At 46.4% G+C, this 13,510-nt stretch overlaps 1 protein-coding gene across 2 annotated transcripts; it reads right to left on the reverse strand.

Moving 5' to 3' along the window:
* Positions 1-106: 106 nt before the first annotated feature.
* ESAM (endothelial cell adhesion molecule) lies at positions 107-10,282 on the reverse strand. 2 transcript variants are annotated; one of them, XM_036747915.1, is made up of 7 exons: positions 9,614-10,282; positions 3,951-4,132; positions 3,262-3,457; positions 2,809-2,964; positions 1,982-2,104; positions 1,510-1,636; positions 107-1,238 (listed from the first exon to the last, which is right to left on the reverse strand). In XM_036747915.1, exons 1-7 carry the CDS (start codon positions 9,675-9,677, stop codon positions 923-925), a joined length of 1,164 nt encoding a protein of 387 aa, XP_036603810.1. In that variant the 5' UTR covers positions 9,678-10,282; the 3' UTR covers positions 107-922. The 2 variants fall into 2 exon arrangements, with proteins under 2 accessions (XP_036603810.1, XP_036603811.1); XM_036747916.1 differs by lacking the exon at positions 9,614-10,282 and adding an exon at positions 8,540-8,860.
* Between the last annotated feature and the right edge of the window lie 3,228 nt (positions 10,283-13,510).

Genomic DNA, 13,510 nt, shown 5'->3' on the forward strand with positions numbered 1-13,510 from the left:
TAAGAATGAGACCTGCATAGGAGTGATTGAACAGTATCCTACCAATTCTTTCCTTAAGCTCCAATTACAGGCAGCCACTTTGAAAATTGCATGTGACTCTCGCTTTCCATACAAATAAAAGTTATCTTTATTGACATTTACAAAAAAAAGGTCAGTACAAAGTAGTTTCTAAAAATTACACTCCTCCCACCCCACCCTTTCCCCCATGAAAATCCAACCAAGAAAGGTTATTAATTCAGTTGAGTCTGAGGTAAGATCACAGGGAGGATATAAGCAGAAGGATCTTGGGAAGGTGGAGTGATCACAGATAAGCCCCATCACATTGTTGCCCTCATAAGCCCATCTTGACAGCATTTCAGCTCCAGTCACCAGGCTGAGGGGTTGACTCTGGAGTAATATGTGAGGTCTAAACCACCCCTGAACCCAGGCTCACTTCCTAAGGCTTTCTACTGCCTAGAACCAGTTCTCTGAATGAATAATGATGAGACCTATTGAAAACAGGCTTTCTCCGCAATAACTAGGAGTCAGAGAGGTATCTTAGGACAATAGATAGAAGGCAAGCCTTAGAGTCAGGACAACAGGGATTGAGGTCCTACTTCTGATACATATCAACTGTGTGACTCTGGGGAAGTCACTTAACCTTTCAGTGGCCCCAGTCAACTCTAAAATGATAAGTTTTAGATGAGTTATCTATTTGCATCAGAGGAGGGAGTTTCCACAGTGGAAGTTCCCTGTACCAATGAAATCACAGGTCCAGACCAAAAGGAGGAGATGAAAATCAGAGGTGGGGAGAGAAGGAGGCTACATGCCTGTAGTACGGTTGTCTTTAAAGCATTCTAACCCCCAGCACAGGCAATCACCCTTGAGGTGCTAGTAGAAAGGGCAAACCAGTAGATAGCTCAGTCAAGATAAGGGTGGGCAATTATACCAGAGAGCCTGCCTGGTTCTGGGCAGGCACCATGACTGGCACAGCACCCATCCGACTGAGAGCAGAAGAAGATACCCCTCCAAGAGTAGGTGATGCTGTGGGAGGGTGAGTCCTGTTTGTCCTGGGTAGCCCTGGGGAAGGCAGGGCCTGACTAGAGAGACTGGGTGTAGGGGTCAGTGCACCAGGTCGGGTAGATCCATGGGATGGTCTGAGAGCACGAGCTGAAGTCACAGAAGAAAGGGTCCCATTCTTGGAGATGGTGTCTGAACTCTTAGGCCAGGGCAGTGTCCGGGGGGCAACAGCATCCTCCCTGAGTTTAAAAGGAGGCATAATCACAGGTCAGAAAGATCAGGGACTCTGGGGACTGGCTCTTACTTCTGTAACTTTCCCCATCATTTGATCCTCCTACTACAACCTCTTCAAAACTTTCCCAAAAGAAATTTACACCTTTGGCCATAAGACGTAAATGGGATCACAGCCATTGACTCTACTCCTCTTCTTCCAGAGTTGGCTGGATTCCCAGGCTCCATTGGAATTGCAAAGAGATCAAAGGTTTGTTGCAAGAGCCAGAAGACACTTACTTGATATCATTGGCTGGTTCCTCTTGCATTTTTTCCCGGTGACAGTATAGGAGGACCAGTGCAGCCAACACCACCAGGACCAACAGGGTGACCGCCACAGCTCCAGCTACCACTGCTGCCTTTGGCCCTAGAAAAATCTAGGAGTCAGAGCTGGATATCCAATCAACACTTCTCCATAAAATTGGCCTTTCCTGAAACATCCTCCTCCTCCTCCTCCTCCACCACCACCACCACCACCACCACCACCACCCCAGCATATAGTCTGCCCTAATAGGAAGAAGAGTGGAAGAAGGCATTGATTAGGATATATGCACTCAGTGATTGGCACTTCAGTATTTTGGATAAAAGTAAAGGCTTCGATTACTCATCCCAGAATCATGCTCCTTGACCTTCTCCCCTATACTTCCCCCTTTCCTTGCTGTCATCCAACACTGACCACCCTTTTAGTAGCCACCACATCATCCCTACTGACCTGAAGTTACCTCTAGGGTCACATTGCACTGGGCACTGCCCACCTTGTTGCTGGCTCTGCAGACATAGACTCCAGACATGGAGGCTGAGAGGTTGGTGAGGAATAGAGACCCACGGGTGCTATCTGCAGGCATAATTCAAGTGGTCAGCCCATAAATACCTCTTCCCAAAGAATTGTCCATTTCCTTTGGATTCAATGTCCACTTCCCATGAGAGTACTAGGGAATATAGCACCTAGAACCTCCTAGGTTCTGCTTCCAATGTTTATACTTTCAGGACTCCACCTGTTATGCCTTACTTTTCTCAGATTCATTCCTAACTTCCCATCTGTCATCTCACCACCATGAACATGTATACCCACAATGTTGGTTCAGGGGAAGGAGACTAAAGTAGTGACACTCTCCTCTCAATTTACCTTACACCTTTATCAATTTACTCCCAGAATACCTCCATCATCCCCCTTATCTCCTGAGCTCTTTTCTTCTTCCCCCTCCTTTCAAGTCCTCTTGCCCCTCTTCAACAAACAACAAGCAAGTATTGTTCATGGGCTAGGTGTTGGAGTTAAAAGGACAAAAAGAGGACACATTCTGACCCTGAAGGTATTTATAATCTGGTGTGGTCTGTAAGACATGTACATAAATACATAAAATATACTTTAGAGTATGGTCAAACAAAATGATACAAGAAATTTTTAAAGGAATCAGGAAAGGCTCGATTCCAATCTTTCTCACTCTGACAGTGCCTAGACCATTTCCCTTTTTTGCCCTCAGTCTATCTCAATATTTATTTCCAGCACCTCAACTCCCCAGTTCTCCCAAATTTTCTCACCTACTGCAGGTGAGAAGAAGAACTGGACCCGTGGGGGGAGCCGCTCCCACCTGTACTGGGCAGCTGGTTTACTTCTTGGGGTCAGGCAGGTCAGGGTCACATTGGCCCCTATTCTTGGAACACCATGGAGATGACATGATGGAGCAGCTGGGGACACTGAGGAGATAAAGAATCAGGTGAGAGACTAAGACCAATTACTTATGATAGGAAAAGATTAGTGATGCTGTCCCACCTTCCCTAAATCCATAGTTCTCTTAGGCACTTTTGGGAGAGAGCAAATTGTAAGGGTAATACAGGAGAGGAGAGAAGTGAGGGTGGGATGAAAATGGGATTGCATATCAATAGCAACAGTAGTTGAAATCTACATAGTACTTTACATTGGGGGATATCTCTCTCATGCATTTTGGGGTAGAGGGAGATAGACTCAAGGGGTTAGGAGCGCTATTCACTTACCCAGAACGTCAAGTTCCAAGCTGCCAACACCTGACATAGGAGTTCCTTGGTCCTGCACATTTACAGAGCATCTGTAGTGCCCAGAGTCCTGCTCTTGGAGCTGGACTAGCTTCAGAGATACGTTTCTGGAGGGCATGGTGTGTACTAGGGATATTCGGGGTTCACTTAATAACCTTCCTTCAATATAGGACAGCACCTAGAAAGGTAGAGAGATCACAAGGCCCCATTACTGAGCACTCAAGGAGCCCATCAGGCCAGCAGCCTTCAAATTAAGCTTTTAATTCATTATGTTAAAATAATGCAAGAAACAATGAAAACAAATTCAGTTGGGGGGGATAATTTTTATATTGGTTTATGTGCTACTGGTACGAATGTTACATTTTGGTGCCCTGAACTAAGTGCTTAATTGCCTTGTCCCAATTATGACTCTCCGCTCTACCCCAAGTAGCTAATATACTAATACCCCACCAATCTTACTAGCTCAATCTTCCTCGTTTGACAAACAACTTCACTGTAAAATAAGGGGGTTGGACTAAACAGTCTTTAAGGTCCTTGATAGCTCTAATAATGTGTGAGTCCTGGAGTAAGTACCCACCCAACCCAGTAGTCTCATCACTGTCTCAGCTCCCCGACAAAGTCTCTCCTAAATGAATCCCTGCCCCCTCTCTTGGGACACCCCTCTTCTTCACCTGCACCATTTCCTTCCCACTTTGGTCCAGGAACCATAGCACATAGGAGGCCTCAGGCTTAGGAGAAGACATCATCCTGTTCAGCGTGTACCATGCAGGGAGCACCACCTCTGCCCCTTCCACTGCTTCTACCCTGGGAGATCCCACGTGAAACTCCAGCTGGGCTTCTCCGGAGACAGACACTGTGGGAGGGAATAGAGGGACATCACTGAGGAGCTAGGCAGGGGCAAGGAGAAAGAGTAAGGGGGAAAATATCATTTCTCCTGCCCACCCTCCCTGCCCCACGCATCGCTGAGTATAGATCTCTATAGAGAGACGGGATGACGCTCGTGCTTGCAAAAGTGAATGGGTTAAGCTCTGAGAACCTCTCTCTGCTGGCCTTGCATCAGTTGGGTCTAAGAAGAGGTATTTCAAAGCTCTTTGGCAGGGAGGGAGGGAAAGAGAATTACTAGGCCTCGATTCCCTCTTGTTTTCAGAGCAAAAATGAGCAGTACTTACCATCCTCTTATCCCTTGCTTCTACACCTTCCCTACACTTCCCCTTCCCACTCACTTGTAGGAATGGGGTATTTGCCCTTGCAGCTTCTTCCCATGCTGCACTACTAAAGTGCTCAGACCTAGGCCACTTGCTCCCCTACCAAAGTAACAGGCAGGTTACCCGAGTTAGGTGAGGGAGTTTGACCAGTCACCATCACTTGGGTTACTGCTGCTCTCCTCTCTACCGGCTCTGTACTTAGGGAAAGGCCACGTAGGTGGGGGTGCTCCAGTTACCCATTAACTCAGCGGCTCTTTCTGAAGTTCTCAGGTGGGAAAGGAAAGTGTGACTCCAGTGCCTGGCACCTGTTGGGTCTGAGCCCTTGCCTTCCCCATCATGGAGACTGGATCTTTCTCCCCTCAAAAGTGGAGACTTGAGGATTCAGATCAAACCCTTCTGGGGCTGGAACTACCTCGAACAGCTTCAGAAATTCTCTGTCCTTTGAACTGGGGGTATCTGTTATGGGAACCTCAGCCTGAGGAACTGGAGGAGACAACAGAAATAGCTCACATTTATATAGAAATTGAGGTTTGCTAAGAGCTGTCCTTAATTTATGTTGTTTGACCCTTTCTACAATATAGCAGTTGCTCTTATTAGCTGCATTTTACAGATGAGAAAACTGAAGCTTCAAGAGATTGACTTGCCCAGTGTCTGAACGCAGAAATTAGAAAAACCTCAGGTTCTTGAAACCAGGTGCAGAACTTTATCCCAGTTGCATTCCCAAACTGGGCTGTGTTGACATAGCCCTATGTATGGTTAAGTCTCAGGATTTTGAATGGTGGGGGAAGGTAAGAGTAAGCAGAAATTGCTTGAGCTCTCTGAAAACTTCAGGTAGTATACAGCCTGTCATCCCTGGAATCTGCTCTAGCCATTTGCCTGGGTTTTAAATATTGAATCTTTGAACTTTAGAGACAAGAGTCTTCTTAGAAGTAGTCCTCACCAACTTCCTTCTCCCATTCTATAGCTGAAAGGCATTATGACAGGATGGATAGGGTACTGGGCTCGAACTCAAGTCTTCAAATTGCAAGGCTCCCTTCTGACACCGAAGTAGAGAGAAGTCACTTAAAACCTCTAAGCCTCAGGCAATTCTGAGACTATGGATTATAATAACTAGCATTTATAAATCTCTTCAAGGTTTTCAAAGTGCTTTACATGTTATTACTTTTAATCCTCACAACTACCCTGGGATGTGGGTGCTAATATTATCCCCACTTAAAGAGGAGGAACCTGAGACAGAAAGAGGTTAAATGAATTTCCCAGAATCACAAAACTAGCAAGTGACTAAGACAGGATTTGAATTCAGGTCTTCCTAACCCCAAGTCCAATACTACCATATTACTGCACAATGCCATTTATCTGTCTCTATAGATAGTAATCATTTTCACACAGATGAAATCACATGTCTGTGACTTAATGATAGTAGCTGACATTCATAGAGGGCTTCATGATTTAAAAAGAACTTTCCATATAATATCCTATTTTATCTCGACAACTCTATGAGGTAGGTGCTATTTTTCTCCCTATAAGGAAACTGAGGCTTAGAGAGGTCAGGTGACTTGCCCATGGTCATCCAGTCCAGGCCTCTCCTGACTACAGGTCAAACACTCTTTACACGTATAGAAATAGGTTCAGAGAGCTAGTGAATGGCAAAGCTGGAAGAAAGGTCAAGGCTTCAGACGTGATAGTCCAGTACTCTTTCTACAACCCCACAGCTACTTTTTGGCCTTGGTCTGATTTACATTTCCTAATCCTTAGCCTATTTTGGGTTTAGTAAATCAAGTAATTTAGTAAAACAAGCATTTATTAAGCATTTAAATTCCTCATCCACGCAGAATACAAAATCTAATGGATGAAACAAAATGCAAACAACTATGAACAAACCAGATGGATATAGTGTAGGTGGCAGGTAGTCTTGGAAGGAAGGCCCTAGCATGGCCAAGACAGAAAAAGGCCTCCAGTAGGAGTATGTGAGATTTTAGCAGTCTTGAAGCCAAGGAAGCTAGGAAGGAAGTGAGGGGGGAAAGTGTTCTAGGCCTGGGGGTCAGTCAGTAAAAAGGCACAAAGTTCAGAGGAGTACCAAGTTGGAGGGACCGCAAGAAGGCCAAAATCAACAAAACTTGGAAGACAAAGAGGGCTTAGAACATAGCCATAGGCAACAAGCTTTAGGATCTAGGATTAACCATAACCACCCTCTAAAATGCGCTGAATATTCCCTTGAGATAGGGAGGAAGTGACTATAGTGCAGGATGCACCCTTCCCCCACCTATTTGTTTGTAGGTCCCCTTCCTCACCCACCTCTTTTCTTTGGATTTCCAGTGTTCCCACCACCAACCCCCCCTGTTTCCTGGCAATGTCTCCACAAGCTGGACAGGAAACAAAGGCCTTAGAGATAAGTAGGGAAACAATGAAGGGGGGGACAAAACCGGAGACACCCCACCCCAAAATTATCCGGCCAAGTAGCTAAACCTCCTCTCCCTTTACTGGGCTGGTCCCTTCCACTTGCGTGCCTTTGGTATCTCTCCCTACTGTCCTTTCTTTGCTATCGGGAGGTGAAAGGTAGAGGAAAGAGACTATACTTTTCCAGAATTATCCCTAGCTGGGAAGGGGTAGAAAGACATAGCTGTGGCTGGGTGGAAGGCTTATCAAAAAGCTTTCTATATACCCCCAATTCTTTGCTTGGGGGTAAAGAGAAAGTTGGAATCCCTAACTTCGGTACTTTGGGAGAGCCTTAAACTTCTTCCCTCCCAGAGGAAGCTCTTAACTCTGGAACTGAGACAGCAGAACCATCACTGGCCTCTATTTCTTTGTGTATGTGTTGGAAGGGGAGCAGCAGGGCCCTCATTCTCCTGTCTACCCTCCCTACCCCCAGTCCCTAGAGAGCAACCCAATCACAGCAGCAATCCTGATGTATGATCCTTCTCCAGAGCTTGGATTCACAACTTCAAAGTTTTCAAAAGTGATGAGGTCTTAAGGGGTCTGGAGAGAATGGGAGTGTTTGCACACTCTTCCAGGGTCTCTAAGAAGATATGGCCCATCACTTACTCATCCTTTTCATTCCACCTCCTGCCCCTAAGAATCTATCTAGAGGAAAAAATAAAATTACCCAGATAGCCTGTTTTTGCAGTTTTTTTTTTCTGACTCCTCCACTCTAATGGCCCTGCATTGGCCAGATGTTAATTGGAGTGTCGAGGGGTTATTATCAGGGTAGAGGGAACATTGGGATCAGGCCAAAGTAAGGACCCTACCAGGGCAGGGGAGCTCTTTTCTGGAACGAAGAAAGGATGGGGGAGCAGGCAGCCCAGGCCCTAGCCTCCACCATCCCCTGGCTATTTTTAGTCTCCCTCCTTCTCTGGGAACCTCCCCCTGCTGGCTTCTCACGCCCCAAGGGCAGCGATACAGAGTCATGGAGAACAAAACGAACAAGTAGAGCTGGGCCTGGACCAGAGGAGTTGAGCACCATCTGCCAAGGGGCTTGTTAACCAGCCCCTTGCCAGTTTGGGATGGGCAAATCCCCTCAAGGTCAAGTAGGTAACATGTAGTGCAGGGATAGAAAGGTGAGGATTGGAAAGGGGTAGCAGTAGGACAGCAGAGTATGAACCCCGTTCTGCTATCCAGCCGCCCTCTCCTCACTCCCCTTTATCTAGGCCGGAGGCAGCTTTTCCTTTCTGTCTGAGTAGCCCAAAAGGAAATTGGGGGAGAAACAAAGAGAAATTGAGAAAGCCCGACGATCCACATCAGTAGCAACTACTGTTTCCTAAAGACCCAAACTCACTCAAAGACTAGGCGGGGTCTTTTGTTGATGTGAGTATATGAGTAAAGTGCTCTTTGAACCGCACCAAGGGAGCCCGAAAATCAAATGCTCCGACACTCAGGAACCGCACCAAACTAGAACGTAATGGAAGGGAAGCTCCCCCATCCCAATACTTCTTGCCCTCAAAAGTTTTGAGAGCATTTGGACTTTCAACCACAGCATTTTTTGTTTTTGTTTCTTATTCCTTGAACCTCCCTTAAAGGAGACCAGTGTGATAAGGAATAATAATGATGGGGAAACTGACCTGGACCCTAAACTTGCTCTGGCTCGCTCACACTCCAGTTCAACACCAGAGGTTGCCATCTGCTCCACCCCTCCAAAAATAATCAGCCCGGAGAGGGAAAGAGCGTCAGGAGATAAGGTACGTTGAATAACGGGTCTGGAAGCTTTCCATCCTCCTTCAGACGTAGCTGCGAGAACGAGTTCTGTTACGCCACCCTTCCCAAAAAGTAGATCGAGCAGGAAGGATCTTCAAGCATTTACTCCCAAGGAGTATCTCTCGTTTTCCACTGCTCCCTCCTCCCTTCAAACCCGACGGCTTTATCCCTTCAGAGATCAGAGTGAGGAACCTCTTAGGGTAGCAAGCTGCACAGCCCCATTATCCGCTATGAACAGCCCCCCCCCCCCCACACACACTTCCTGTGTCCCAAATAACCTCACTGCCACGCTCCCGAGGGTGCAACCTCTGGTTCTCTGGGCAGGAAGCAGCGTGGGGTGGGGGAAGAAGAGGAGGAGGCCCAAGGAAGGGGTCGCTAGGATGGTGAAGTACTTTAGCATGAAACTCCAAAAGACATAATTCTCGGGGTTTGGGGGGGGGTATTTTCCCCCCAGCTCCTGCCTTCTCCGACGGGGTGGGTGAGGGTGCGGTTAAGCCCTTAAGCTCTTTATAGTTGGTTTCTCATCCTGGAGCTCAAAGCAGATCAGCTCAGCTCATCAGACTCATAACTGAAGATGAAGTGGGGTGGAGTGGAGGAATGGGGTTACTAACCCTTGAGAGTATCTAGATGTACTACCTTTTCCCTCCCTCTTCCCCCCACCACGCCCTCCCATCCACCCCCACCCCCACCCCACCCCCATCCCTCTGACTGCCCCAACTGGGCTCTTTCACTCTCCTGTCCAAGGCTGTCCTAACTGTCATGCCATGGAAGGGCTAAAGGTACCTCCTCTTTCTCTCTTTCACATGAGAATAGACTCAAAAGTTTCATCTCCCTCCCACATCAACGTCCAAAGTAAAGGAAACCTTCCTCTCCCCACCACAATGTCCACTGAAACCACACTTTTCCTTCCAAGCCAGGGGCTCCCACAAGGTCGAACTCACCGAAGGTGGTCATCCCCAGGAGAAAAAGCTGGAGGGACCATGGAGGACCAGGCGGGGGGACCATGGCACTCCCAATCTCCAAAGCATTCAGTGTCTCAGAGTCCTAAGACAGGTGTTGCGTTTGCGCTAGCGCGGGAGCCAGAATACCAGCCAAGGCTACAGACACTAAATGACGCTGTGGGCGGTGGCTCAGATTCGGGTCCCTTGGACTTCGGGGAGTGAGGAGGGAGGGTGCTTAGGGGCGGGGCCTTCGAAGGGGCGGAGAGGTCACGGTTCGAGGGTTCGAGTGGCTAGATCAGCCACGAAGTGGCGCTCCTTCGTTCTTCAACGATGCGAAGCCCATGGTCTCTCGAGGGTAAAAACAAATAGAGAGGGCAAGTGGGTGGTGACATCCTTGACACCAAGGAGGTGTCGCCCTGGGAAAGGGTCCTGAGTTGCTGAAATATTTACTCCTGGTCCTCCTTCGCCAGTACTTCAGGAGTTTGTCGGAGTCTTGAGAACGGGGGTTTGGGGAGGGGGCGGCAGACTTCGAGCAAAGAAAGAGATCAGAAAGAGAGAAAGAATTGAGAACAGGTCAATAATTCAACGGGCGGAACCTGGTCCTTAGGATTCCCCCGCCAAGTCATAATGGTGGTGGTGGGTGCTATGTAGAGAGCTGCTGCTTTCTATAAATACATAAGTAGTGGAACCGGACCCTGAACTAAAAAAATGCCCCTCCCGCCTCCTTAGGCAGGACTTCCAGAAGGAGGTCCTTCTCAAGTAGAGCCAGTGGGCGTCACTAGCAGCCTGGGTCTTCTTAGTTAGCACGGTCAGAGCAGCCGCAAAAGCCCAAAGACGCAGTCAGCCTTGGGCACAGGTTATTCAGCACCGCCCCCTTCCCCGCCCCCAACAGTTTCCTGGGGGCAAGGGGCGGGGCTACCACTGGGAGAGTAGGTCTGTGTAGTGGCTGAACCCTGCCTTCTTTCCCTGGTCAAAAAGCATCGAAAATCAAGAAATCTCTGACAGGAATACTCCAGGCTATGTTGTCCCCAGAGTAGCACTCCCCACCCGAGTAGGAGGGAAAGTATAGCATATACTCTGATTTGCTTTGTTCTCACCTAGGCGGAGAGGGAAGAAATCGAGAATAAGAATGCTAGCTAGGCACAGGACCTAGTGCCCACGGATCTCAAAGCATGAAATATTCCTGAATGCTCCTCTGATTCTAGGTTGACCTAAAGCAGCTCAAAAAGCTGAGAACGAAAACCAGGTGTTCTGGTCCTTTTAGACCCTCCCTTTCGAAGTGAATGGCTTGCAGCCCTGGATATACAGTGCGGAATGCGGGGAAAGTACGTAGCCCCTCAATTATCCTCCCCTGCGGTGCATGGCTCAAGGCCTGGTTTGATCCTTTAATGCTCAAGACTGCTTACTCTTGTTTGCTGAGAATTTAATTAAAATTCACAGGAAACAAAACACGCTCGGTCTACCAGACCAAGAACCTCTTTGGTAATGCTTAGGCAGACCGTAGCGCGCAGGACTTCGACCACCACTGCCCAAATGAAATACACTGACATCTGTTTCTTCTCTGGCCTAAGGGGGTGGAGGGACTGGGGCGCAGGGGAGGGGGACCGGGATGTGCTGTTTGCAGTACAAGACTAGGCTGAAGATAAAGTCAGAAGTCACATTGGACAGGGAGCTTAAGGTAACTCGTTTCACCGCTGTTCACTCCTGCCTTCTGGGTGCCAGGACGCTAGGGCACCACAGATGTTAAGACTAAAGCAACAAATATTTATTAAGAGTTTACTAAGTGCACAGCATCTCACCAGCTTAAGGGAGCAAGAGAGGAACCATGACTCCTGGGTTTCATTTTCTAGTGGTGACCACAGCCTCATTCTTTCCCCATCATGCCTAATTCCCTCTCTGGCATGTCGTTCTGGTCTTGACAGGATGCCAGGCCAAATGGCTAGTGCGCTGTCAAAGTGCCAAGAACAACCATGCAAAACACCAGACAAGCCATGAAGCCCCAGGAATTTTGTGATGTGAGTACTTGACTGTAAAGTGTGTGCAGGTGAAAAACTTTTGGAAGCAAGTGCAGTAAAGAAGCAGCCTTGCAAAGTATGAGTCCAATACACAAAAGCCCAGGAAATACAGGTCCAACTAGGGGGTGAATTAAATTTTATGCATACTAATCATCAACATAAAAGCAATATCCTTTTAAGATTTGTGTATTCTTCAAGCTCCACTTTCTACAGTTAAAAACCTGTAAGCATGCTCATCTAGTTCCCAGATTTGAGTTAAATCAATCCCACAGCTTGTGCCTTCCTTATTTCATTCCATCAAGAGCTGACACTCCCACCACATACATCTGATACCACATCCTAGGAGCACATCCTCCCAAAGTACCTCAAATAACCTTTTTGCTAACCCATAACAAGTGCTACATAAGGCAAAATCTGCATAAGGAAAAGAGAGGTCTTTTCCATTACCTCCCCTTCCTCTTGCTGCCTATCATTAAAGATGTTTTTGTATTTACCCTTGGTGTCCAGGCTGTCAGCTACTTTAACAAGATGCATAGGCTGGGACTCTGCAGAGTCCCCACACTGCTAAAATCATAACTTTTTTTAGTTCTTGTATAGTACATTTCTCTTCTTATCTGAGGCAGGTTTTTAGTGGAAAGAGCAATGGATAGAAAAGGAAAACTGGGTTCTAGCCCCAAGTCTGCCATCAATTTGATCTGTGACTTTGAACAAATTACCTTAGTTTCCTTCTCTGTAAACTGAGGGGTTTAGGGTAGACCTCTAAGAGCTTTCCAACCCCTAAAATTCTATTCCTTTGACGAGGTGATTTCCAAGTATTGGGGAGTTGCCCTCAACCTCATAGTGTAGTATGGTATATAGAACATTTATTTTTCAAATTAAAATGAATCAAATTTTTGTTTTGAAAATGTTATATGCCTTGAATATCACGTGAAGGGAGCCACCCTGCAGTTCATAAAATTATTTTAAATAACATGCAAAAAAACTGGGCTGTGAATTGTTGAATTAGAATGAGATAGTTGATAAAAGCCGATGTCAATTTCATATGTTGGTTCATTAGTTTTTTTGATAAATCACAATCAGTCTCATATTTCTAAAATCTTTCTAAACACTGGTTCTTGTGCTTAGTAACTTCCCCCGTCACCCTACCTTTTTGATTTCAATGAGGACCAAATATTTTCATTTAATTCTTTGCTTTTAAGAATGTATAAGCTCATAGTAACAATATGCCACCCTTCCTACATTGTTCTAATCTAAACATATATGAATAGATTTCATACCCAAGGCCTTTTCCAGACAGCCTCCCTTCCTCTACATCCTCAGTTCCATTAGTTCAAAGGTGAATGCTAACACACAGTTGGTTGCTATAGAATGGTCTGTGACTGATAACAAATGATCTGATGATTTTCATCACGGATAACTGTTTTGAACCCCACATTCTGCCTCATACCTAAACACACACACACACACACACACACACACTTCCCCTTCCCTAGTTGAGTAACTACTAAGCTTTAGGGAAGAAGGAAGATTAGAGATGAGGGGCACTGTTATTTTAAGTAGGGATATCGTGTGATATTCCTCGTAATAATGTAATTTAATTTTCCTGTAGCTTTAGGATTAATAGTATAGCTTAGAAACCATGCTTAAGAAGAAATGCTATAATTAACATGTTCCAGGATGCTTGTGTCCATGTTGTACGCTAGTAAGCCCTGTCAGGACATATCAGAAAACAGGTCATTCTACACACACATATCACCCCTCCTTCCAGCTGCTTTCATCACAAATGGAAGTTAGCCTATTTCAAACTTATCCTTAGCCACTGGGAAGTCTATACTTATTTAAATTTAAAAGAAAAAGGCTAAAGGTCAAGGCAATAGAAAAA

The sequence above is a fragment of the Trichosurus vulpecula genome, chromosome 2 (genome assembly GCF_011100635.1).
Source record: "Trichosurus vulpecula isolate mTriVul1 chromosome 2, mTriVul1.pri, whole genome shotgun sequence".
NCBI lineage: Eukaryota > Metazoa > Chordata > Mammalia > Diprotodontia > Phalangeridae > Trichosurus > Trichosurus vulpecula.

What these genes read in the sequence shown, in the direction of transcription:
- ESAM (XM_036747915.1), bottom strand. Translation starts at nt 9,677, where the DNA reads ATGGTCCCCCCGCCTGGTCCTCCATGGTCCCTCCAGCTTTTTCTCCTG. An exon ending in CCTGGGGATGACCACCTTCG is followed by an intron (nt 4,133 to 9,613) that starts GTGAGTTCGACC and finishes TCCCTCCCACAG; the next exon opens with TGTCTGTCTCCGGAGAAGCC. An exon ending in GACCCTAGAGGTAACTTCAG is followed by an intron (nt 1,637 to 1,981) that starts GTCAGTAGGGAT and finishes AGATTTTTCTAG; the next exon opens with GGCCAAAGGCAGCAGTGGTA.